We start from the raw sequence: 25919 nt of genomic DNA on the forward strand, positions 1-25919 counted from the left end.
ACTCTTGCTGCTGATAACTTTTAAATGTCTTTGTGTTTTTTCCTGCCCACAGACAGCATGTCTGCCCAGCTGATCCTGTGTTTCGCTGTCACTTTTCTGGAGGAGGCCGTAGCCAAAGCTGTTCCAGGCATTAACTTGATTGTTTTAGTTTGTTTTTCTCCTTGATCCAGTGATTCAGCGTTTAATGGTGTCTATTTTCTCTTTTTTACCTATAGAAAGTAGACCTGCTTTTGACCTTCAGTGTTTACCAGTTTCTTTTTAAAGGACAAAGCCAATGAAGTAGCTTTTGCTTCCTTCAGATCTGTGTATTGTTTTTCTACAGAAAGTGAATCTGGCTCATTGCTTCATGGTTTGGCTTTGTCTTGTTCTATGCAGAGTCATGAAAAGAGCGACTGCTGCTAATAATTATGTATTCATTTTCTTTCCCATGGAAAGAACACCTGGTTCAGTGTTTCTTTCTGAACAAAGGAGTCATGGTTTCAACTAACTGAGTGCCCTTTGTTTTTTTATTTCCAATAGAGAGTATCCCTGGCTTGGTGCTTAAGTTCTATTTTTTCTGGATAAAAGCAATTAGCCCAGATTTAGCTGCAATTAATCATTTGAGTACTGTTCAGTTTTCTCACTTGTGGCTTAGTGTTTTCCTGTTTATTTGTGTTACTTTCAGTTGTTGCTCTCTAAAAAAATACTAATGGAACAGTGTTTCTGTACTTTAGTGTTTGCTTCCAGTTCTTTTAACCCCTTGTAAAAGAAAACTACCCACAGAATCTAGTTCTGCTTCTGGCTCTTGCTGCTAAGAGGAAGTGATTTTGTTACTGTAAGTAATTTGATATGAATCAGACCAAACCAATTGCATTTGACTTGAACTGAACTCTGCATTGGTGGATATGAATTACATCTGACATTTGTTGTGAAAATCTCAAAAATAAATAAACCGAGACCATTTAATTTTGATTGAAGCAAAACTATTCAAAAGAAGGCAGAATTAAAGTTTGCACATTACCACATCGGTATTCCGGGCAGCAGGAGAGTGCGCTGTAACCAATGACCAGTCTGTTTCCATTATCGCAAGGTGGAGCTTCACTGTCACAGATGGTCATGTTGCACTCTGACAGGCAAAGAAAACAATAATATAAGAGTTCACTTAAAAATGATCTCTGATAACCAAAGGTACTTCTCTTGACTTTGATACTGAACTCACCACAGATCTTCTTAGGGCAACAGGACCCTTCCTCCAGTACATCCAGCACATATTCTCCCTCCCTCTCACACAGCGGCGTCGGGACAGCACTGCAGTCTGGCTCGACCGCCACCACAGAGCCGTTCTCCATACATTTGTACAGGCAACAGCTTCGAGTGGAGCCGTTCCACACCTCTCCTGGGGCCCGGGGGTTGCCTTCGTTGTCTGTGCAGACTGAACGAACCACAATTCATTAAAGAGAACACGTCGACTCTGTGGGAATGTATGTGTTTGTAAAGCCTGAAAGTAAAGCAGAATCCTGGACAGAGCCATTTTCATCACAAAGGAATGCTTTTACAAGCCTCTTCACGCACCACATCGATCTTCGGTGACACAATAGGGAGAGTCGGCTCGGTGCAGGATGGTTCCACTGCGACACACGCACTCCTCCCTGATGAAAGAGCAGGTGGTTTCCTCGTAGTAGTCTTTGTTCAGACAAGTGCGGCTGTTGCAGGTGCTTACACAGGGCTGATACTCTTTACCAGGCGGACACCTTAATGCTGCAAGACGACAGGATTGCGAGCAATCAGAGAAACACAAGTGAGCACACATTTACACACATACAGTGCCTTAGAAAAGTATTCATACCAATTGGGTTTTTCCACATCCCACAGGTTACTAGCCCCCCTGAGTCAATAGTAGGTTAAGCAACATTTTGCTGCAATAACAACTTAAAGTCTTTTTGGGTATGCGTCTACCAGATTTGCACATCTAGAGTGAAACATCTGCCGATTCTGCACTGCAAAATACTCGAAGCTTAATCTGATTAAACAGACGTTTGCGTTGGTTTTGTCATAAGACCCCAGTTAAACACATTGATGCTTGTGGTGGTTGTGAACAGAGACATTTTCAGTTAAACAGTAAATATAAAGTTAAAGAGGTAGGAACACTTTTGAAAATTACTGTAGGAGACTTATTTGCCTGTGTGTTCTTACGACAGAAGTTGTGCCGCCTCCAGCTGATGCAGACTTGGTGCGTGTAACAAACTGCCACATAAGCAGCCAGAAAGTCACACTGATGATCCTTGTAATGCAAGTCTCCTGCCCACATGATGTCACAGAACTGCTCTGGAGGCACCTGCAAATTTGTATTGGATTTTGATATGTCAAAATTATAATTTATTCATTTTATTCTCAAAAAAAATATATTTTTTTTAATTATTACGTAAAATGTTTGGCAAACTATTTAGACTCAATTGTCATCTGCTTAATTTATAAACCGACTTGTATCCGTTTTGATTCCTCAAATGATGACAAAGTAAGTCAGCACCTGCTTCAAAATCAGGTGTGTGAAACACAGTGTGGAGCCTTGATAGTACCTTGCTATGACATGGTGTGAAGGCTCTCTGGGTGAGCATAGACAGACAGGTGGAACAGTCCCCTGTGGTGCAGTTGTCTCCCACCCTGCGTGTGTGTTCGGTCTCATCTGTCAAATGGACTCTCCACGCCTGCAGAAAGAGCATCATGTCTCCCACCTCTCTGACCACCGTGCCGTTCGGGAGTTTCAGGTCATCTTCTGGATTCCCATCACAGCAACCTGGCAGATCGGGCAGACAGCTGTTTTGGTGTTGTTGGTGCAATTCAAGTTTCACTGCTGCTTAGACAGTGAGCAATAGAAAGCTAAAGGTGAGATAATTGCCTGTCTGGAACTGTGTAACGTGTCTAAATGGCTTTTAGAATCTCAAACTGTCACATCCAATAATGGCTCTAGTCAATGTGATCCAGCGGTGCAGACGTTAAGCCTTTAGGCGCTGAAAAAACAGCACTTAGATAAATGAGGTTGGTGCTGATGAGCGTGGTGTGTGTGCATGGACTCACCACACAGGCCACGAGTGGGGACGAACGCATGACTAGGCGCGTTGTACTGCAGCACCATAATCCCTGTGCTGTGATACCACTGTATGCTGATGCTGCCAGGTGTGTGGATCAGGTACATGCTGCCTGTATCTTCCACATAAAGGGAGTGACGTGAGAACGGGAGCTTAGCAGGTCTGTAGTTCACAGTCACCTTCAACCACATGAAAAAAAAAAATCACTCAATTCTGAAGGAAAATTACGCGTTTGCTCGTGCGTTAGATAAAGTAAAGAGGGGAACCTTGCGATCGAGTCTGTTGACAATGATTCTGTAGTTGGAAGTAGTGATGTTGAGCTTCTTGAAACAAAGACCAGATGTTCCACCAGTAGGACTCTGGGGAGGATAGAAATTACAGATGGCAATAACACTAACAGTGCTTTGCAAAGTTTTCCACACATATATTGAATCTTTTCTCAAATTTCATGTTATATTCAGAAAGTTAAATGATTTTTTTTTCCAGATTTAAATTATATCAACAGAAATGGTATTGGAAATGGAAGAAAATGATAAAATGGTTATCAAATAAGTTGATGAAAAAACAACAACAACAAAAGATATCTAAAATATGTGGCTTGCATTTGTACTCAGTCTCCCTCCTGGGAATATGGGGGAGGCTGAAGGTAGAATTACCTTCTGCTCTAATTACAGCTTTACTTTTGTTGAGGTATGAATTTTTTAAAGTCTTGTCACAGATTCTCAGTTGGCTTAAAGCCTGGACTTTGACTGGGACATTCTAACACATAAATATGTGATTTGACATAAATCACAGCCTTGAAGCTTTGCTAAATGTTAGAATCGTTTTCTTGTTGAAAGGTGAACGTTCACTCCAGTAGCTAATATTTAGAAGCCTCCAACACATTTTCTTTTAGGATAGCCCTGTTTTTAACTAAATCCATTTTCAATCAGTTCTAACCAACTACCCTACAGCATGATGCTGGCACCACTATATCTAATTTTGGGGATGGAGTTCAGGATGATGTGCAGTTATTGTCTGCTGACACACATTGTTTTGTATGTAGCTCCTAACAACCCTTTCAAGCCTTCACAGAACAGTTGCATTTAAACTGAAACGACCTCTATTTAACAAACAGGTGACTACTGAAGATTGTTCTATATAGAAGTATTGGAGTAAAAACAGTTTCATACAAATGCACCCAATGATTTCTCAAAATCCTTTGAAATCCTTTTTGTTTCAAATGAAAAACCGGCCATACTTTGTATTGGTGTATCATAAACAATCGAATCAAAGTACACTTTAGTTTGTAGTTGTAATGTGACACACTGTGAAAAGGGTATGAAAACTATTGCATGGCACTTGGGACCATTTCGGCAGAGAGAAATTAGCTGCTTTTGCCCAGATACAACAGATGCAATTGCTGGCAGATGACGTCGTCCACTCACAGTTCGTCTGATGGAGTTTACGCTCTAAAAGCAAAACAAAGGATAAACCTGAGACAAATTCTTCAGATTTTATTTCTTTCTCTTCGTCAGATGTTTTGATGCTTTACCTGGCTGGTTGGACATTTCTCCACTGTGCCAATAATCGTCTCTCTCGGCAGGTTAACCAAAATGTAAGAACCGTTGTCATACAAGGCCACATTGTTACCATCAAATGTGATCACGCGTAGATCTGACATCACAGTGCAGCGACCTGAAAGAAGCAAACAGCAGAGCTTTCAGGAAGAAGGCGATTCAACCTAATTATTCTTCTAAGGTTTACAACAAATCTTACATGGGCACTGCCACAGTGGGCAGCAGGGGTCTGTGTTGATGAGGATAGGCAGGCCCAGCAGACTGCACTGAGGGGGGGCAGTATTGTAGCGACAGTGGAGAGAGGAGTTGTGAAAGAGCAGCTCTCCGTTGAAACAAATTAGCTCGGCACACTCATCAATACGATAGGAGAATGGAGGCTGTGGACACAGTTGACATATTTGGAGTGATATTTTCTTTTTTTTTTTTTACATTAAATTGTTTATTTTTTAAGCAGCTATCTTAGTGTCAACATGACATCACACAAGACATTCCTATGTATGCAAGTTCACACTCCATAGTAGCTCACTGTCTTTCTAAAATAAACGATTAAATGATTAAATCATGCCAACAGTCTCAGTCTTTGGCTTTCCTCCAAATATTCTTCCTGGAGATCCATAAATTGTTATCTTTTCACGATGCTAAACCATAAATTGCATGGTTTCTTACTGCCAGATAAGATGCTACTTAAAAAGAATCATACATGTAGATTGTATAATATGCCAGATGTTTATTTAGTGTTCAAGAGAACACGAGAGAGCAAGACACTGAGGAGATAACAGTAAGGAGTTTAGTCCATTCAGCCTTACTTAGTTATAGAAGACTTCTATAACATCCATCGGTCCTGAAACAACCTCGATTTGAAAATGTTGCCAACAAGATTGACTATTTGTCTTTGGGCATAAATTTACCTGGAGAAGTAACACTTACTGTGCATGGACCAGTGGGCCAAGGGATCCTGGTAGACACTTCTTCGGTTTCAGGGCTTGTGATCATCTCTGTGCTGGTAACAGTGGTGGGCTCAGTTGAAGGAAGGGCTGTGGTCGTTTCCACTGAGGTGGAAATCTCTGTGGTGATTGTTGTTTGTGGTTGTGACGTAGTTGTGGGCGTGGTTTCAGGTACAGTCGTGGTGGGGACAGTTGTGATGACGGTGGTCGTTGGTGGCAGGGTGGTTGGGGACGTCGCAAGCGGTGTAGTTGGTGTGGTAACCTCGGGAGTAGTTGTGGGTGAAGTGGAGGGAGTAGTTGAGGTGATCTCTGTGGTTGGAGTGGGGCTCATCACGGTTGTACTGGGGGTGGAAGTCTCAAATGGAGTCGTGGTAACGATGGTTGTAGTAGAAGCAGGAGTCGTGGTTGGAGATGTTGTAAGCAGAGTAGTGACTGGTTTAGTGGTTACCGTTGTGGTGGGAACAGTCGGTGTGGTGGTGGTGGGTGCAGATGTGGTGGGACTAACAGTGGTGGAGGAGATTGTTGTTGCTTTCGCGGTTGTAGTTGGAGTTGGTGGTGGCGTAGTGGTTCTGTTGGACCGAGTCACATATGCAAAAGGCGTTGGAGTTGAGGGGAGCATAACACCTACAGGAGACAAATTAGTACACATGAATGCACCATAAATCATAACCTTTTACACGATTTAAAGACAAAATCATGCTTGCACTCACAGTCCTCTGAGTAGACACAGCGTCTTGTGACTTCATCCAGCACCATGTTTTTTGGGCAGCGAGGGAAACAGCCTTCCACCCTATAACACACACAAACAGTTGCGTTGCCAGACCTGATCATAGATTACGTTGGTAGTACAGCAAGGGCCCGTGTTGAGCCAAGCTTCTTACGGAGGCAGGAACTGGCAGCGGGTCGCATCTGGATCACTGCATGTGTGTACGCAGGGACTGGCACAAGCCTGATAGCGCCATTCGCACATCATGCGGTATGGTATAACAAAAGGACTGTCTGCAGTAGCAAATGATAAACATATTAGTTAGCTTTTTCTGTGTAGTTTGAATAGGTGCACAGACAGTGAGCCCAATAACAATTTGGATATGTAAGCATGAGTCAAATCCACAAAATTCAGCAGTAAAATTTGCACAGCATGCAGAAGACAGCAGACATGCAGAACATGCATCATTTTAGTTTAAAAATAAGTTAATAGAAATGAGTTTTCAAAAAACTGATGAATGTAAAAGACGAAAAGGAGAAAATGGTACAATAATATATCGCATTGTTAGTGCTCAAAATACATGTGTGTTTTTTCTAAACAGAAGTATCATTTAAAAATGGGTTTATTATGGACAGAGGGGTAAGTGCAATACTTTCTGGGAACATTTTAATCACTCAGTGGATGTGTTTTTTTTTCTCTGCTTCTTTATAGTGTGCATATCATGCTGTTTTATTGCATATCAAAAGACTCCACAGAGCAGTGGTAAAATGCCATGAGCAGCTCTGTATTTAGGCTTTTGTGTCTTTCAAAAAAAGAAAATGACTAGTCAGGAAATAGACCTATCAGCAACAGTACTCTGCAACAGCTGTGATCGTTTTCTTTTACTCTTGGCCTGCTATGCTTTCAATTAATTCTACATATTACCATTTATGTCACTTGCGTAGTACAAGTTCATTAGTCTTTATATTTTTGCCTGGAAATGTGTAAGCCAAGATATGGCAACATAGGTTAGATGCTATTGTAAGTCAAGGTAAGAAGATGTAGAAAAATAATGTTGTTCTACACTTTTTCTCTTTGATTAAAAAAGGTAATATATTAAGATAAAAAAAAAGATGAAAAAGAATACAATAGCCATTATGAAATATAAACTATATTACACTTAAACTCTGGCTAAAGTGTTTTTTTCATTGAAAAAAAACATCCAATGTTAACCAATTTAAAATCTGACTAAATATTAAAAACATGCAAGTCTGTTTCTCTGTCACTAAAAGATGGAGATGGAAATAATTTGCAGACCTCTATGAGGATAAAGCTTGTAAACCTGAACAGTTCATGTCTTCTATTAGATTTTTGTGTTGGAGTAGCACAAACGTGTGAAGAACAAGAAAAACAATGCACTTTTTTAAGTCAGGGGATAAAAATCTGAAAATGGATGAATGGATGTGCCTTTTTGTTCAACATCCCTTTTCTCCTTTACTTTGACAACCCTGAATAAAATCAAGTTCAACAAACCAAACTTTTAACATCTTGCTGAGCAATTTTCTATTCATCATCAGGAAATAAAAAGATCATGGCGCAACTGCAAACCGACAACTATGTGGTTGTCCACCAAAACTGAAAGGGCAGAACAAGACAGCAATAATTAGAGATGCTGTCGAGAGTCCCATGGTGGTTCTGTAGGAGCTGCAGAGATGCACAGGTTGGGTAGATTTGTTAACAGGACAACTTTTTGTTGTGATTAAACTAATCTGACCTTGGAAGAAGAAAGGTGAGAAGAAAGCCATTGTAACATCAAAGTTTATGTGTTGGTGTAGCCTTGCTAAATATAACTTAGAATTTGTTGCAAGATTTGGAAGTTTATTGAAGCTCTATATTCAATCTGACTAAGTTTGAGCTATTTTCAAAGTAGAAATAACCAAAAATATGTTAAAATATAACTGCAGTATGACATGCTACACTATGCTGTACAAAGTATTGACTCCAGGTGCTGAACACAAAAGCATTCCTCAGTTCTTGGATTTTTATTTGAAAAACAAAAAACAAAACAAAAAACAACAAAAAAAAAGCATTTCAAAAACTAAGTCTATCTTTCTAACATTTTACAATGCCCTATTTTGTGTCTCATGTTATATTCCAAAATAAACAACTTCATGTGACTGCAACAGCATGTTCTGACCCTCGAGTGTGAAGCTGCTGCTGGTCTTGAAGCCCTCTGCAGTGCTGTATCTCTGCGCTCGAGCCGCTCCGCGTGTGAGCGTCAGAAAGATTCCAGGTTGGCTGACCACTTCGAACGAAGCGTAACCTGGTAGAAACAGACCCTGGTGCTGGATGAAGGTGGCTTTGCGGCTAAACTCTGGCCCTCGACTCCACTGCTCCAACTGGAGACGGCTGCGTCCTGACACTGTGAAGAAGTAGTTTGGCCTCTCTGCAGATTCAAGGGAAACTACAGGAACACCTGAAAAAAGCAAGACATTTCTGATTAATTTACAACATGAATAACTGTTAGTTTATGCAGTGATGGATGCTTACGTGATGTCCTGTTCCTCCAAAGCCCTGTAGTGATCATGAAGTTGAACAGAATGCCGGGAGCTGGCAACTGTCCCGGTCTTTCTCTCGTAAGTGGAAACACTGCGCTGCTGGTACGATTCACTCCAAACATGGTGTCATTAAAGACAGCACTCACCAAGGAAAATGGGCCATCGCCGAGCTCTTTGGGGAAATGAGGCAGAATAACAGGAAATGAGTTTGACAACAACCCCTCTGGGAATGCATATAAACCCATAAACAAAAGAAGGAAAGAAGATCCTCACTTGTACGCACCTTGATTATAGTATTCGCAGTCATAGGCTGAAAGAGACCATTCAGAAGTGCTTAAAATCTCAGAGGTAGTAACATCCAGAATTCACAATTCCTTCCTAAAACCGTTTGAACTTTTCACATTTTTTTAAAAACATTAAAGCATCAAACTCCAATGTGTTTTATTAAGATTTTATGTTATCAAGCAACACAAAGCGTGCCTTAAAGTGGAAGGAACATGATGCATGGGTTTCCAAAAAAGTAAAAGAAAAAAAAATCTGAAAACTTTTGATTTCTATTAAGCCCATTTTTTAGATAGTTGAAGCTCAGCCAGCTCAGACTGTGAGCATCTATATTCATGTCTTCACTAAAGACTCTCAATTGGATTTAGGTATAGACTTTAACTGGGACATTCTAGCCTATGGATGAACTTTGATCTCAACCAGCTCATTGGAGTTCTGGTTGTACGTTTAGGGCTGCTACACTGCTGGAAGGTGAAGCTCCACTTCTGGAGGTTTTTCTTCCAGAATTGGTCTGTTTTTAGCTCCTTCCATCAACTCTGATCAGCTTTGCTGTCCCCGCTAAAGAAAAGCATTCCCATAGCACAATGCTGCCATCACCAAGTTTGTTCCAGGGGTATGGAGTTACTTCTCTACCACATACGTTTGATATGTTCACCACATGAGTAATGGAAAACTCAAAATTAGACTTCATATGAGATTCTTAGAAGAATGGCTTTCTTTCTTGCCAGTGCAACTACTGTAAATGTAGGAAAAGGTTGATCTAGAAGGTACTAAGCATACAATATGAACTGACAATTGAAAGTATTGTGGGTGAATATAGATGTATGGTCCAATTTTTAATGAAAAAAAAAGCAACAATATTTAAAAATAATGGTTAGTTTGTCCTACCAACTCCTAAACATGATGTTGGTCTGTTACATAAAATCCAAATAATACACATTGAAGTTGAAGACTGTGAACATTTTGCAAGAAGTATGGCAATAAAACACTTGCTTCGGTCTGTCTATGCGAGCATACTCACGGCACACAGAGGGAGACCTCCAGTGTATCGTGACCCCCTGTTGGCAGCATTTGTGTGCATACGCAGCAATGGACGTACAGAGACACTCACAGTCTCCCCCGCGGTTACAGTTGCAAGTGTCTGTTAGGCAGTTCCTATAAAACCAGGCCACATCAACCTGAAGGGCACGCACAACATGCATACACGGTCACAAACACAGAAACACACACACATAATCACAGACTGAACCAGGCCAATGCTCGCTGGGAGAGGCTGGGGGAGGTCTTGTTTATGGGATGAGTAGTTTTTTAATAATTCAGAGGAAAAGGATTGATGTGATATCAGGACAAAGAGAATGTGGGTCGGATTCTAGTGCAACATATCAGATGGGTGCTAAGATGAACAGCCGAAATACCCCGGGCAAGATTAACTGGACCTCCATTCTTTGACAGCAAGTATTATGATTCACTTAAGCAGCACATTTCATCCCCATAGTACTTTAATCTGGTAGTTTCTAAACTTGTCAGTGTTACGAAAACAAGAAGAAGAGGCTTGGAAGACAACTATCATTTACCCAAGCTTAAACATATATATTATAAACAATCCAAAAAAAAATAACATCGTAATAAAACAAGCTATGATCATTGTTTTTATCTGTTGTAAAGCAGCAATCAAGATAATTTTTTTGTTTGTTGACTTTTTTTTTTTTTAATAGACGTGGTTGTGCATGTCGTTTCATGAACCATTGCGAGTTTCAAAACCCTATTTTTGTTTGAAAACACTGGTTTACATTACATCACAACTCATTAATATTATGAAGACTGTAGACATGAATTAGATAACAGACACAGCAGTATTAGAATAAAAATGTATATTTTGCCAGTGCTGCATGTCAACAGAAATAATGTTTCTTAATCACAGTGGACCTAAAAAAAAAAAAAAGTAAAGTTTGATTCAATGTCAAACACAAGAAAAACAGGTGCTGTGAGTATTTCTAAGCAGTACAGGTAAATCTAGTTTAATCAATTTTAGATTAGATTCCTGTGGATGGTATACACCTGGTTAATAATAAAAAATATGCTCAACTAGGATTGCCATGACCACACAGATTTGAAATAGATAAGAAAATCCAGCACTAAGAGGAGCTTCCGTGTTCACATGTTCAGGATTTTCTTTCATCTTTCAAGAAGCAAACCTCTATAAACATTATTTGTTTGCATGTAATTGGTTGATTATCCATGCAAGGTATGTGCCGCACTCACATTTGTGGCCCACAGACTGTTTCTGTTTATGCAAACATGGCTCCATCTACTGGTAATAAACAGATAAACAGTACTTCAATCTCAGAAAAAAACTCAGTGTGTGTGACAGAGAGAGAGAGAGAGATTGTGGAGCCCAGCAGCTGGTGTGCGGTTTATCTCTTAAATAACAAAAAGTGTATTTGCCGGGGATCAGTTAAGAGTCGTTCCCATAACCCCTCTGCAACCCCTTCTCCCCTGTTACAAGCCGGATAACCTTTCCGCTGCAGCATTTACTCTGCATGAATGTGAGTTGGTGACTGTGTCCGTTTTAGTGGCACTTACCACGTTGTGACAGGGTGCAAAGACATCGCTGTAGAGGAGCGCACACTCCCTCTTAGCGTACGGCTGTCTCCCCAAGTCCCGTTCACACGGTCGCTCAACTATGTAGTCACTTTCACACTAAAACACACACACACACGTACACGCACACACACACAGAGGGAGATCAAGTGTCTGATTACTCTTAAATATCACAGTGGACTCGAGGGAGACCAGCTCACGAGTAGCAGGGAGCGAGGGAGGAGTGAGCGAGTCAGGTCAGGGAGACGTTTATAGACAAAGACAGAGAGAAGAAAGGAGATGAAGGAAAGATCAATGCAGCACAGCTAAGCTGAGTCATACCTGTCCCAGGGACCAGCTGTTTCCAAATGTCTGCGCGTTATTGACTTCCATGTGGCTAGATGTGGTCATATCATTCACTGTCACACTGTCAAAATTTCCACACAGGCCACTGAGGAGACCCTGGAGGAAAAAAAAACAGAGAAAGAAGTAAGGTTTAAAAGTTTTTATACTCCTTTAACTTTTTCACTTTAAAACAACAAACTTCAGTGTATTTTCTTGGGATTTATTTGAGCGAGTCAGGGGCCTGACACAAACTGGAACATAATTGTGAAATGGAAAATGACAGACGGTTTTCTGATTTTTTTTTCTTACAAATCTAAAGATCTGTTTTTACTCAACACTGTTTGATTTGGACCACATTCTTATAAACCTGAAAAGATCATGTTCTTTGTTCACACCTTCCAATGGGGTCCAGCTCTTATATGTACAGTAGTCTTGCGGTCCCAGAGGATGGTCAGATCCTGACTGGAGAAGTGGACCACGGTGTAGTAACCTGAATTCCAGATCTCAAACTCTGACTCTCGACCCACAACAGTAGAAGGACTCTGAAAGGGGAGTAAAATATGGGATAGAATTTAAAATAAAAAAAAATAAACAGGGTTCTTTGAAAAAAGTGTAGACTGTTACTCTGTGTGTAAAGAATGTACTGGATTGCCAGAGTTGTCAGTGAAGTAGATCTTGGTCAGTCCCACATGAATGACCAGTATTTTCATGCACACAATGCCGCTCTCATAGCAGTCCTTGTTTTGGGCAACAATGGATACTTCGGTTTCTCCAGCACTCTAGTGAGAGATGAAGGGGGGGAAAAAAAAAGATGTTATTCCTGCGATTATTCTCATTCCTGTCTGACTGTATGCAGAGAGCAGCTGCAAACATTTTTATTTGTGTGTCAAGAATTGTGGAAAAGCCAAAAAGCATCTGTCCAATTTGAATAACGTGGGGCCGACAACACAAGGAAACAGTATTGAGACGCAACTCTGACCTGTTTCCCAATTCTTTTTTTAGGCCTGAGCACTGGCCAGCAGTCGGTTGGGTCTGAACCAGAATGTCTGTTCTGCTAATTCTAATTCTATATCCCTGGGAGCGCAGGAGCCCTGGGGTTTGATGTGAACACTGGTTTCTTTGTATCACTTTCAGCTTTGCTCAACGTCTGCTTGCGTTACTGCGGTCCACGCCCAGCTGCGCTCTCACTCACCCACAAATACACACAAACACACTTTTAATCTGCTCTAATTAAAACCAACTCTTTCTTTTGAGATTAGAAATGACCTTAGATCTTGTTTCCCCAGATTCAAATCAGCCTGGGGCCAGGGAACGCTAAAACGACGTTCCTCCGCACATGCTAACTCACTGCTAGAATCCCGTGTCGTGCGTGACGCAAGCAGAAGAAACTCACTTTAAGCAGGTAGACCTGGCAGTCGGTTTGGTAGTCATATTCAAGGCCATCAAAGGTGTGATAGTGTCTGTCGCTGTACACAGTACACACAGCTGGACATGGAGAGTAGCTGCAGTTAAAATAGCCCCGATGGCACACACTTGGAGGACAGGTGCGCCAGAGAAGAGAAAAAGATGGAGCAGATGTGTGAGTTAAATGAGTTTGTTTTTCTTATAGATTTTAAGTTTGGTCCATTACTCTAGATTTCAGGGCTTAGCGATTAATGTATACTATATTAAAAGAGAGAAAACAACAAGTACAGGAGACATATTTACCATCTGTAGCAAGATGTCTCCACAACTTGTCCAGGCAGGTATTCAAGTCCAAGCCACGCGCAGGGGCAGTTCTCTGGATAGTAGCATTCCCCCTGGTGCAGCACGAGCCTTCCGACAGACAAAACACCAGTGGAATGCAAACACCTTGCAAGCAAATATATTAAATCCTAATGCTGCACTTTAGCTCATTAATTAAAATTGATTACAGATTCAGATAAGCTTCCAGGCAGCCACTGCTTTAATTAATGCTAGCTGGTAAGCCTTTTAAATCCAGGAAATCTAATAGAGGTCAAAATCTCTTCGGCTGAGTGACGAACAAATTAAATTTACACAAGATCATAATAACTAGCTGAGTGGTCATTAGGACAAATGACTGTTATGATAGTAAATAGACATTGTTCATTGATAGAAATGTGTTACACATATTGTGCATCACAAATGTTTTCAAACCCCCTTCATCACATTTTGTTATCAAAGCAACCGAATCCAGTTTAAATTAGCCCCATTTTCTTTCAATAGCTCTAAATAAAATGTAGCACAACAAGAAGTCATCTAATACATAAATAGTTTCTGTTAGTGAATAATATCTAGATAAGTTTAGCTAGTGCAAAAATACTGGAAGAAGGTAAGCCCTTCTGTTACCCTGGAGGACAAACACAGCCTGGTATGCACAGTGTGTTGGGAGGGCAGGTGAGGTTCAACATCAGGTTACGGCAGGTCGGTGCACAAGCCACGCCTCCTCTCTGCTCTCTGCAGCTGTGGTACACTTTTCCTTCTGGACACTCTCCCTCTTCTACGCTGTCTGGTTCTACAACATTCAGACGCACACATACTCGGCAAAATCAATGCAACAGTTGCTTAAAACATCAGCAGCAGCTGCCAGTCATGAGAAACAAGCTTCAACTTCAGAAACGAAGCTCTTGATTACAGCCAGCGAGGCGTAGCCTAAAACAGGACTTTGTTGCTGGAACGAACAAGAGAAGGAAATGGGACAGAGAGGGTACCTTTTTCTTCTGGCTCACACTCCATCTTCCCATTTCTGCACAGGCTAGTGAAGGAGACATGGGAGAGAAAGAATCAGGTGTTAGTGAAAGGGAGTAATGTTATCGTACACAATCTTAGTTTAAGAGCTTTACGTCTCATTTGATAATCGCTGAAGCTTTTATTCCTTCTCAAAGAAATCAAATGGTGTATTCAGGTATGACAATGACAATGTGTAGGTAGGAGAGAAGGAGAAGAATGTTCTAAATGTTCAGACCGAGTTGGAGCAGCTGCGACATACCAAGGGCCAGATGCAGTGAAGGTCACTTCTCCTGGCTGCGACACACCACCCATGGAGTAGCAGTGACACTGTGACCTGATGAGAAACCCAATGCATTATTTTGATGCTTTCCATGTTGACTTACAGAAAAAACAACTGGTGCAAGCCAGTTCTCGGTTGCAATCAGAATCACTTGTTTTTAACGGATAATTTAGGAGATGCATCGGTCTTACAACTGCACACAGCGCCTGCGCACATCGTCATAGTAACTGCCATCTAGACAGGCGCAACCTTCGGCGCAGTCAGCTGGGCTGCAGGTCTCGGTGTTGGCAAGACCACGACAGGACCGGCCACAGGAAGACACGCATGAGTGGTACTGCATTCCTCCCAGACATACAACTCCTAAAGCAGCAGCAACAACGAACAAAGCTCAACATAAAATATGACTAAAATTATTATTTTTTTCTAATTAAACACATAAAATAGCAATTATTTATATTAATGTTGATGGTCATGGCTTTCAACCGTATGAAATCATAGGAAACAGTCGCCTACTTACCGCACTCAGAGACTTGCGACCTGAAATTAAGGTCGACTCCATGTTTGGAGCAGAGGTAAGCGTAGTGAGCCAGCGCAGTGCACAGGCAGCTGCTCCCACAGCGACAGGCCTGGTAGCGGCACTGCTGCTGGTAGATGTTTGGACTAATGTAGCCATGACACGGAGCAAACACAGTCTCCACAAGCACATCACACTGGGAAGCATAATATGCTGGGCCACATGCAAAAAGATCATCATGGACTGACCGACCAGAAACAGACAAAGCTTCAACAGCAAAATTTGTGAAAAGAATTACCGTTGTGCTGGTTCGTCTCACACGGGTCTACAATGGGCAGATTAACCGGAGCGACACAAGCAGACGACACTTTCCAAGCATTGGCGTGAAGCTGAGGAGTACCTTCTATCATCCCTGCTGGAGACCTGCAAAAAAATCCATGACTAAACTTCACAAAAAACATTTTTAATATTTATATTCATATGGATGGAACATCTTTACAGGAAATCGTCTCGTAGGTTTCCGTTAAAAGTTCCACAGAGTCCCAGTGTTTGTCCACGCCACTGGCTGCCGAGCTGCAAGTACACCCGCCCTCCTTGGCCATCATAAAGCAGGCGTAAACCAATCCCTGTTTTTAGCTGGGTAACCACAGAGGTCAGTCTGTGCACATTTACTGCATCTGTACATCCAGAGAAAATGATTTGATTTTACAAGTTATGTTCCATAACTAAAATATTACATACTTGAAATGTTTTTTGTTTTTTTTTTCTAGTTTCAACTGATGCTATTATTTATTTGCAGCTTCTACCGTCAACATAAGGCAGGGTGGGGGTTGGGTTGACACCGATTATCACCTCCCCTTCTCTGGTCAAGGTGATTTGATGACTTGCATCTTCATCCAGCACCACTGTCACTGACTGAATGCATACCTGATGCTGTCGTGAAACATAGTGATAGAATACCAGTCATGTCATGAAAATATGCAGAAACACACACACACACACACACACACTATATTGCCAAAAGTATTCACTCACTCATCAAAGTCATTCAATTCACAAGTGCTAAACTTTGCCAACACATTTTGGACAAGTACATGTACACCTCGGTACATGAATTGGCAGTCTGTTGAGCTATAATTGGTTGTTGAGTCCTGACCTCAACCTGATAGGGTGCAGATATACTGCACATTTCAGGAAGAATGGTCAAATATTGCCCTAAACACATTTATAATCCTTGTAGACACATGTTCCTTAAGAGTTGAAGCTTAGAAAAAGGTGGGCCCAAAAGGCTTTAGCAGTGAGAAAAATTGTCATTAAAAATTGTGGGACTTTTCCAGTCCCACTTCCTGCTGTAACGCCGTATTAGATGTGAATTTGCTTTTATCTAGACCGTTCCATTGTCATTTTGTCTCTGTGTTCACAGCTGATGACAAGTTTATTTGTACAGCACATTTCAGCAACAAGGTCGTTCAAAGTGCTTCCCATTAGAAAAACAACAAGCTTCTCAGTAATATGCACAAACTTAAAATAAACAATACAAAGAGACGTCTTTTTTTTATAGCTGACATGGCGTCCACTGGGTTTGGTTCTGACAATTAAGTCCAGACAATAAACTACAGGTGTGGAAGTGGGAGTTTGCTAAGACAGGACAACTGTCTCGATCAGCTAGACAAAAAAAAAAAAAAAAAAAAAACGGGAAAAGAAAACATATTTCTTAGTGTAGTACTTTATTCTCCATGTGTAAAGGACAGTGTGTTACCTCTTCACAGGTGGTATACTGCAGCGTGATGGTGAATTTGCTGCTGCCTCGGCTCTTTGCCAGCACATACTGACACGCCCCCGGCTGGAGAAACATCCTGCCGTCGAATGTTGTCACAAACATGTCTCCTACGACTGAACACTCGGCTGCGACGGAAAAAAAAAAATAGAAAGGTGGCTTTTTTCATCTCCTTTAATTGTTGCTTACAATCTCTAAAGATTAGGATAGCATAAACGTGTGTTTTTCTTGACAGCCACCCCTGTTCTTGGTTAAGCGTTTTGCCAGAGAGGACATAGACTAAGACCAGGACGTGTGGAATAATATTCTTTGGACTGAATTCCAATTATTTAGACATCATAACAAAAACATAATTGACATAAACCTAGCCAGCTCACAATCATAATATTCATCATGAATTCTCCTCTGAATGAGTGTTGGATAAGCATTAAAAAGAAAAGAAAGAAGGATGCTGAAACATGACTGGACCCTGCAACAAAACATTCATCAAAGGGCTGTCAGAAAAGTAATAATTTTCCGACAGACGCAAAGACCAGGTCATGATATTATATTGCTAATGGTTGACATGAAACGGGCTGTACATTCACGTAGCTTCTCAAATATCTCACAGTTGTAAGTGAGGAGTAAGACAAACTCAAAACTCAACAAAATTGGGCGAGTAAAATATATTAGAAGGTACGGTGCCCTAACTGTATTCAAAGTAAGAATACAAATCTTTCTTGACGTTTTTTGTCTAGTAAGTAAAACAAGATTTATTTTTCCCTTTGGCTTGTTTAATCTAGCTTTTCAGTTTCTCCTCCAGAAAAAAATGAGGTTAGATATTATGTGAAAATTCCCTATTAAAAAAGGGTAACATGACTACCAAATTTCCTAATCAGTAGACTCACCTGTGCAGTTATTCTCTGTACAATTCCACACTCCTCCCATGCAAACACTGAAAAAAAAATCAGGTAATGAGCAAGTTAATTATCTTATATGTTCCAACAAAAGACAGTTCACACATACCAGACACTGCAGCCTTGTTGAAGCACTTGTCCTTGCACATAAGATGTTCCATGATAAACACAAGGACACTGAGATGCAGGGATGCATGTTCCATTCTGTAGGATGAGACCTGTGTGCAGAGAGGGCTTACGTTCAGTTATCTCAACTTATTTTATTAACCTAGCCATCCTCTTATTTGGTTTAAATACCGTCAGGGCAGTAGCAACCATCCAGGCAGTGCAGGTTGGTTCCTAGACACTCTTTCTCAAACGTACATGTGGGCGGACAACAACTGATACAGTCTCTATACACAAAGCTCTCCTCGCAGCCGTCGTCTGTGATAGCACAAACAGGAAACAAGAAATAACAATGACACATGAGGCCCTGAGGGGATAAGTCTGTTTAACAGGTGTGTCAGTGGAGAGCAGTGGAGGACCCTTACTACACGATGGAAAACTGTCCCTCCACTCTCGTACAGGATATCCAACATGTGAGCAGGCTCTGGTGTATTCAACCAAAGCTCGACAAAATGTTTCCTCATCATCGGCCCTAAAAGGAAGAGAGCATTTTTGGAATAACTGAGTTTCTGATATACAAGATTCTGTTCAAATAAAAGTTTTGAATGCATACAGTTGGCTGTGATCAGGCTACGACTTACACACAGAGGTCAGAGACACAGCTGGCGACAAAGGGATTTGGGTCGATGTTTTCATGGCAGGACAGAAACGGAAAGAAAAGGAGAGCGCTGCATTTCTCAATGGCGTCCTGCAGATTTGCAAAGAATGAGAAGGTCGGGATACATACGTTTAAAAAAACAAAAACAAAAAAACAACAAAAAAAAAACAACATAAGTACATTTATACACACTCGTGTGCATGATTGCCACATGAACTATAGTGTTCATGCATTTGAATTATTCATTTCTCGGGGTTGAATGATTATAAATTTGATTATTTCTAAAAGCAAGATCTGGGGATACAAGTCGGTCTGGAATTATTGTCCTCCTGGAATTATGCTGAGGCTTCAACCAGAAGGATCAATCTTAGGTGAGGTAATATTAGTAAAGATGTTCAAGAACAACCAGCAGCCTTCATTTCAAAACACTCTCAGTAAAAGTTTTATGGTTTGACAAGACAAAAATGTAACTCTTTGGCCACATGACGTAAGAGAAAGGTGAGGCTTTTAAAACCCAAGACTGATACACAAACCGTCGTGCATAATGGCGGCAGCATCATGCTGAGGGTCAGTTTTACTGCCAGTAGTGCTGAGCATTGCACACAGTGGGGTAGAGCAATGGGAGAGTTTTTCAACAAATCAACAGAAAGGTAGATGAAGCTTGAACACAGCTGGATGTTCTTACAGGCCAGTGATGCCAAATGCACATAAAAAATGGTTTTAGAAAGAAACCCTGCAGCTTAGTTTACCTGAATACTGAACGCACAGGCCTAAATTTATTTAAACCTGTATGTGTAATTTTAATCTTGTGTAGATTACTGCATATACATAAACCGCACCGGGCTATAAGCCGCTGGTATCTCCGCCGCTCTCAGTTTTCCACAAAGACGCAGCAGAGGGAGCATCCTTCTCCCTCTGCTCCCTCTGCTGCAGAGGGAGCAGAGGGAATAAAATAAATTAATAAATAAATCTGCTATTAAAGACGCAGCCCTCCGTCTCCAAAGCCGAACCACGGATTCGTTCACGCCGAGCTTACCTGCAGCGGCTCTATTTCCCTCCTGTACTGCCAGATTGATACTCCTCAACTTAAAAGCGGCATATTTTTCTTTGTGTTGTTTCAATGATGAGGGGGTATGAGTTTGAAGAAATTTCTCCGTCGTGCCCGCTGCTAGCATATGCTTATTCTAATCTAAATGAAATTGAGCACTTTCTTCTTTGATTTCCAATTTTGACTTCCAATGATTCACTTCCTGCTAATGAGCCCCCTGGTGGTTGAAGAAAAATTCACAGAAAAGCCGCACCGGGTTATAACCGCATGGCTAAAAAAAAAAAAAGTAGCGGCTTATAGTCCGAAAAATACGGTAGATGAAACTTGCAAATATTTTATTTCTCTGGCCAATTTGTATTTTTAAGGAGGTTGTCTGTTGTATCATGAAACTACTCAACAAATAAATTAATTGTTGCTTTTCTGTCCTAAAAGCAAATAGGCCATATTGGACATTTTCGTTTAAATTTGTAAATGAAATACCGTGATACTGTCAAGCAGTGCTATTTGTACTCAAAGTTATGATAGCATCACAATCTCATATCAACCCCTGTCAAAACTCAACATGTTCTCTTTTGCCAATTCCCATACAAAAAGGAAATAAAATACAATGAAAATACAAATACAAAGTTGAAACATTTGATATGGTTCTTACATCCATGTCTGACTCAGAATGGCAAGGGCCATTAAAGTCAAGATCTACAGAGGGACAAGCTCTCTCGTGAGGAAGGTCCACTGTCCAGCTGTTAGCAAACACCGCAGGCTCATCTGTTCGAATGCCTTAAACACAGAGTGAACACATGACAGTATGTCACCAACAGGCTCATATCGACAGATTAGAAAATGACAAGTACATGTTCATTTCTCATAAGTACAACAAGAAGCCCATTCAAGCAAAACTTGGCATTGCAATGACATGTATGTCCATATTTTAGATATTTAGGGTTTGACCTAATTATTTTTGAAAGCTTTCTGCCAAAAACCCAGAGATTATAATTACTATTACTGGCCATGTGAGGAAATTTTCATACTTCTTCTAGGCTTTTAGAACCAAAGTGACAGTTCTTTTCTTTCTGCTCTGGTGTATGATAGTCCCGCCCCTTCTATAATTGACCAGAATTGGTGCTGAGTGTATAATAGCAATAATTGCACTGAGTGGGTGCTGAGTGAGGAGAAAAACGGATGAGGGGCCAGTTTGCCCAGTCCTACCCCGAGCAGTGGTGAGGTCATCATCAGCAATGTGGTTGAAGTTCCCACACAAGCCACAAGGGGTGCCCTGGTGCTCCTCGCTCATCTTCAGGTAGACGCCTGAGCCTCCATCCCAGGCCAAAGAGAAGCCAAACACACTCTTGACAAGCAGGTAATCAGCCAGTCTCTCTATAAACACCCCACCTACAGTCTGAGGCAAACTTAACCTGACATTTCATAAACACAGACAAAATGAAAGAGTCACAAATGATACTGTCAGGCATTGAAAAATGTTGATGGCTTTGCCATTTATTGGTCAATGTTATTAGGTTGTTTTGTTCTCCTCACACCTGCGACCTCCCTGGTGGACCTGATATCCAGAGATATGGATCTCCTCCTCGTTTGGGAAGAACAAACTGAGAGCTCTTGGACAAGAATACACACTTCCCTCGCACACTCTGCTATTGTGAATCTGAGAAGGCAAGCAAAATAATGGAGAGGTGGGTTTAAATGCATTAGATTATTATTAAAGAGTTTGTTTGTTTTAATTATGGAAATAAAAAGGAGAAACTTTGATGTTAGATAGTTAGACATTCCTTTTTTATTGTTCCACTATGGGGAGATTTCTGTGCAACTGCAGCAAAGCAACAGGCAATCAAAGCAGGTTCACACAAACACAGGTAAAAATTGAAAGAGAAATGTCAGGTAACCGAAAAAGTATGTCCATGGATTGAACAGTAAGACCATTAAAAATGGATCAGCAGTGTGGCATGGAGGCCTTCAGTCTGTGTCTCTGCTAAGCTTATGAAAAAGTGCAGTTTGCCTTAATAGCAGCCTTCAGTTCATCTCCATTGATTGGTCTGGTGTCTCCTGTCTTCCTTTAGACAATAACTGCCAGACTGAATTGGGAGGGATTAGGAGATAATAATTCCTGGCTAATGGCAATGATGTCATGGTCATTAAACCTGATATTGGTACTTTTGGGGAGTGTCAGCAGTTGACAGATGCTGTGAGGAAATGAATTCAGCATCTCAATAAAGTTGTCCTCATGGACAGCTCTGCTGACTTTGGACTTCATAAAACAAATGACATGTCTCCTCAAATCATCACTGACAATAGAGAGAGTCACATTGGGCATCAATAAACTTGGATTCCGAGCCTCTCCGCTCTTTCCCCTGATGGCAGAGTGATTTCAAAATCAAAAGACAAAATTACTTTCATCTTCAAAAGAAAACTTTAGACTACTGAGCAACAGTCCAGTCCTATTGTTGTAATAATAATTACAGTTATATGTAATAGTAGTTACCGTGGACTTTGCTTCGCAATCTACTCAAGGCTGCATGTGGTTACCTTGGTGACTCAGTCACTATTCCTTCTCCATGTTTTTTCTTCCAAAGAACTTTTAAATAATATATCTGCATACAACACTCTGCATACAACAACCTTCAGAAATGACCTTCAGTGAGGTATTCTCAGTTTGGACAGACTCAACGATTCTACTGGATAATTGTTAAGTCATTTCCATTTAACCATAGCATAACATTTTTACACTAAGAAACACCATAAATATATGCTTGACATCTATAATTCTGTATTCACACAATTCCATATGTAAATGTTGCTGTTAGAATTAAAGAAACAACAAAATACATTTACTGTTCAGTGATTTTGTCATCATTTGAGATGCTAATTAGGGGAGGGATTGGAATGAGTAAAGAATTTAAATACTGAGAAGGTTTAGCCACTGTTTGTAATTTGTCTTTGTATACTAAAAGACAAGAGGAAAGATGCTAAAACGTGCAAAACCCAAGGCATACAGTAAAAGGTTGCTTAGTATGTTTTGTTTCAAATTTGTGGCATTTTGCTTTAATATACCTCATATAACACACAGCATTTTCATTCACACCAAAATAACAGGATGTTAAATAACATTGAATATTGGCCTTACCCACACTGTGTATTCTGGAGTAGCTGAGTGACAGTCCTGAGCCAGAATATAAGAGCAGGTTCCAGGGAAGTAGAAGTAGATCCCATCAAATGTTTCAAAGTGATGCTGACCCCACGACCTGCAGATCCCATCTCTATCCTGGCCCTGGTTAGGTACTAGAAGGACAACGGCTTAATTAATTTAGAAATTGTTCTTGTAAAAGGAAGTTTTTTTTTTGTCTATTTTTTCAACTAAACTGAGAGGGCAAACATATCATCTGATCTCGGTTACCATCTTTATATCTTTCATCATTTTGTATTTAATTAAACTTATCAGTTGAAAACGAATACCTGAATTTTGTAAAAGCCCTTTGTTGCTGGAAAATCCCCATGGCTTGCTTTGCCAAGATGCTGCTCGAGACCCTCCCCATAATCTGAGAGCATGGATGGCGGTTACAGTGATTCACATCCTGTAATTTTATCAGTGAGTGGCATTTTGTGCACTCATTAGTGTCTCAATCAGAAACGTTCCTTAAGTATGTTGACTATTTTAACCTTGACAATTATATTTAAGCAAAACTTACATTTTTCATGTACTTTTTTGTCAAACATCTAAGTTCCTTCATAGGTCACAACAGAACCACTTTAATGGGTTTTAGCACTAACTGCATCCGTACATGTTTCATATTTTTGTATGCTCAAATCTCCAGGGTTCTCATTGTTTTTTTTATCCGATGTCTAAAGTCTAAATTCAAAAGGTTCTTGGCAGGTATTTGGGAAGTCATGAGGCTTTAAATCTCAATGGATGACAGGGTGGATGCACGACTTTCATTGAACTCAATTGGAAACACAGTCTTGAATTTAGTTCTTCAAATTGAAAAAATAAAAATAAAATTTACTTGGATATCTGGATGGATGTCTACAGGACAGAACCAGAAATTACATTCAAATTTAAAGGCTAGAAACTTGACTTAGCAACTGAACCCAATAGCTATTGGTCATATCTTTTACACAGGTCTTTGTGAGTGGGTGTGTTTGAACATGGTTGGGAATTATGCCACGAAATAATAATACCAGAAGACTAAGAAACCTCTACTAAATACAACTGTTAAGTGTTTAGGTTATTCATGTTCGAAAGAGTCTCAATGTAGCTGTCAGAAAGCCTGAATGTGTTAGGACAGGCATATTACTTCCAAGACAGAGACGAACATGAGCTGAAATAAGAGGATGATATGAATGTGTGAAGATGCGAGTGAATGACTTACTGATCTGGCAGCGGTCTCCCAATGCCTGAAACTGAGAACAGTCACACACACTGTCCTCCTGACACCAACCTCCATTAAGGCAGCCACAATATTCTGAGACAGACAGAAAGACAAACTGAAATTCCTTCCTTACAGAGTTCTATGTTCTGCAAATGTGGGGTGAATTTCAAGATCGTATTTACCTGAAGATTCATCTCTGGCTGTGTAGTTGTGCAAAACGCTGCGTGACAGTGAATTTTCTGGCAGCAATGGCCTATATGTCTGGGTGGGTTGGGGGAAGAAGCAACACACAAAAGACATTTAGATCGTTTCCTGTAAAAATTCTCAAAAATTAACAGCCTCACGGACTCTGTGCTACACCAGTTGTGTATCTGCTGCTTTAAGTTGTATCAGACTGAGTGGGTGAGATGTGTGCGTGTTTGTGATTGTGTCTAGTTGGTTACAAAGACGGCTTTGTGCCGATGAGGTGTTGTGCGCATGAGGGTGCCCTGACCTCCTCTGGTTCTCTTAGGTGTAGTGTACAAACCTCCTCCCCAAGGAGATCCCGTTTCCTCCGAAGTGCATTAGCCCTCCTGTGCGCACACAAACATGCACATTAGTGGATAGAAACAGTCAGAGGGGAGACTTAAGTGCACTTTACACCACTTGAATCCAGACTTCAAACTTCTTTTCACTAAAGCCTTGCACACACAAAAAAATGCGAGTTCACATTCAATCAGTTTCTGTCACACACATTGTCTTGGTTGAAAGCATGCATTTATCATGGCCATCCTGTGACTCCGGATGGGAATCATTTGTGGAAAAAAAAAAACAAAAAACATTTTCACATTTCTGTCTTTCATTTACCTCTGTGATCTTCCCTCTGCCACTGCAAGTCGGCTCTGACCTCCTAATTAAAGTGACAACATCAGGATTAGAGTTTTAAATCTTAAAATGTGTGGCTCCTTTTTAAATACAAACTTATTTTCATAGGCTGACATGTGCTCAAGACAAATCAGTTTTGAGTTTTACAATTAAAAATGTTACAATAAAGGCCAGAATTATTACTACCTTTTCAGATTTAAATTTAAGGCAATCTTTACATTCCTTCTAACAGGAAGCTAAAGTAATAATAATAATAATAATAATAATAATAATAATAATAATAATAATAATAATAATAATAATAATAATAATGCTTTGGAGTTCCCCAATCCCAATCTTGACTTTAATTTGTAAGAGGAGCTGTACAGGGAGCAAACGATTAGTTTAATGGCAAGGAGACCTTCAAACCTCACACTGAAGCAATCAGAAGAGACATGACAGAAGCTTAACAGCATTTATAAAAATAACCAAAGTACTTGTTTGTTGTAAAGCCAGCACATGTTTTCCATTGATTATTTAAAATTTTATAGCAAAATAATTACTGATATGGAATTTATCCATGTTAATTAAAGCATGGATAAATTTAATTTCAGTTAACTAAAATTTAACTGAAATTGATTAATAATAATTAATAATACACTCTTGTGCATTAT

At 40.4% G+C, this 25919-nt stretch overlaps 1 protein-coding gene across 2 annotated transcripts in view; it reads right to left on the minus strand.

Moving 5' to 3' along the window:
• Positions 1–25919, minus strand: part of otogl (otogelin-like) — a 33292-nt gene that overhangs the window by 6814 nt on the left and 559 nt on the right. For both annotated transcript variants that reach the window (XM_007545714.2, XM_016668193.1), the window contains exons 2-46: positions 25249–25291; positions 24929–24974; positions 24585–24663; positions 24403–24495; positions 23160–23314; positions 21562–21683; positions 21233–21438; positions 20679–20803; positions 18962–19068; positions 18746–18852; positions 18513–18638; positions 18325–18433; positions 18207–18253; positions 17302–17447; positions 16349–16475; positions 16042–16219; positions 15841–15965; positions 15546–15755; positions 15220–15388; positions 15008–15082; positions 14730–14773; positions 14368–14533; positions 13726–13833; positions 13412–13550; positions 12663–12797; positions 12414–12560; positions 12016–12135; positions 11677–11793; positions 10115–10271; positions 9095–9121; positions 8804–8983; positions 8451–8729; positions 6450–6567; positions 6279–6358; positions 5552–6192; positions 4824–5001; positions 4600–4742; positions 4493–4516; positions 3332–3424; positions 3055–3244; positions 2556–2773; positions 2173–2314; positions 1552–1737; positions 1199–1411; positions 1001–1105 (exon numbers count right to left, since the gene is read on the minus strand). In XM_007545714.2, the coding sequence (XP_007545776.1) occupies positions 1001–1105; positions 1199–1411; positions 1552–1737; positions 2173–2314; positions 2556–2773; positions 3055–3244; positions 3332–3424; positions 4493–4516; positions 4600–4742; positions 4824–5001; positions 5552–6192; positions 6279–6358; positions 6450–6567; positions 8451–8729; positions 8804–8983; positions 9095–9121; positions 10115–10271; positions 11677–11793; positions 12016–12135; positions 12414–12560; positions 12663–12797; positions 13412–13550; positions 13726–13833; positions 14368–14533; positions 14730–14773; positions 15008–15082; positions 15220–15388; positions 15546–15755; positions 15841–15965; positions 16042–16219; positions 16349–16475; positions 17302–17447; positions 18207–18253; positions 18325–18433; positions 18513–18638; positions 18746–18852; positions 18962–19068; positions 20679–20803; positions 21233–21438; positions 21562–21683; positions 23160–23314; positions 24403–24495; positions 24585–24663; positions 24929–24974; positions 25249–25291 (6345 nt within the window). The remainder of the gene's footprint in view (positions 1–1000; positions 1106–1198; positions 1412–1551; positions 1738–2172; positions 2315–2555; positions 2774–3054; positions 3245–3331; positions 3425–4492; positions 4517–4599; positions 4743–4823; positions 5002–5551; positions 6193–6278; positions 6359–6449; positions 6568–8450; positions 8730–8803; positions 8984–9094; positions 9122–10114; positions 10272–11676; positions 11794–12015; positions 12136–12413; positions 12561–12662; positions 12798–13411; positions 13551–13725; positions 13834–14367; positions 14534–14729; positions 14774–15007; positions 15083–15219; positions 15389–15545; positions 15756–15840; positions 15966–16041; positions 16220–16348; positions 16476–17301; positions 17448–18206; positions 18254–18324; positions 18434–18512; positions 18639–18745; positions 18853–18961; positions 19069–20678; positions 20804–21232; positions 21439–21561; positions 21684–23159; positions 23315–24402; positions 24496–24584; positions 24664–24928; positions 24975–25248; positions 25292–25919) is intronic.

The sequence above is a fragment of the Poecilia formosa genome, unplaced genomic scaffold (genome assembly GCF_000485575.1).
Source record: "Poecilia formosa unplaced genomic scaffold, Poecilia_formosa-5.1.2 Scaffold13, whole genome shotgun sequence".
In the NCBI taxonomy this organism is placed as follows: domain Eukaryota; kingdom Metazoa; phylum Chordata; class Actinopteri; order Cyprinodontiformes; family Poeciliidae; genus Poecilia; species Poecilia formosa.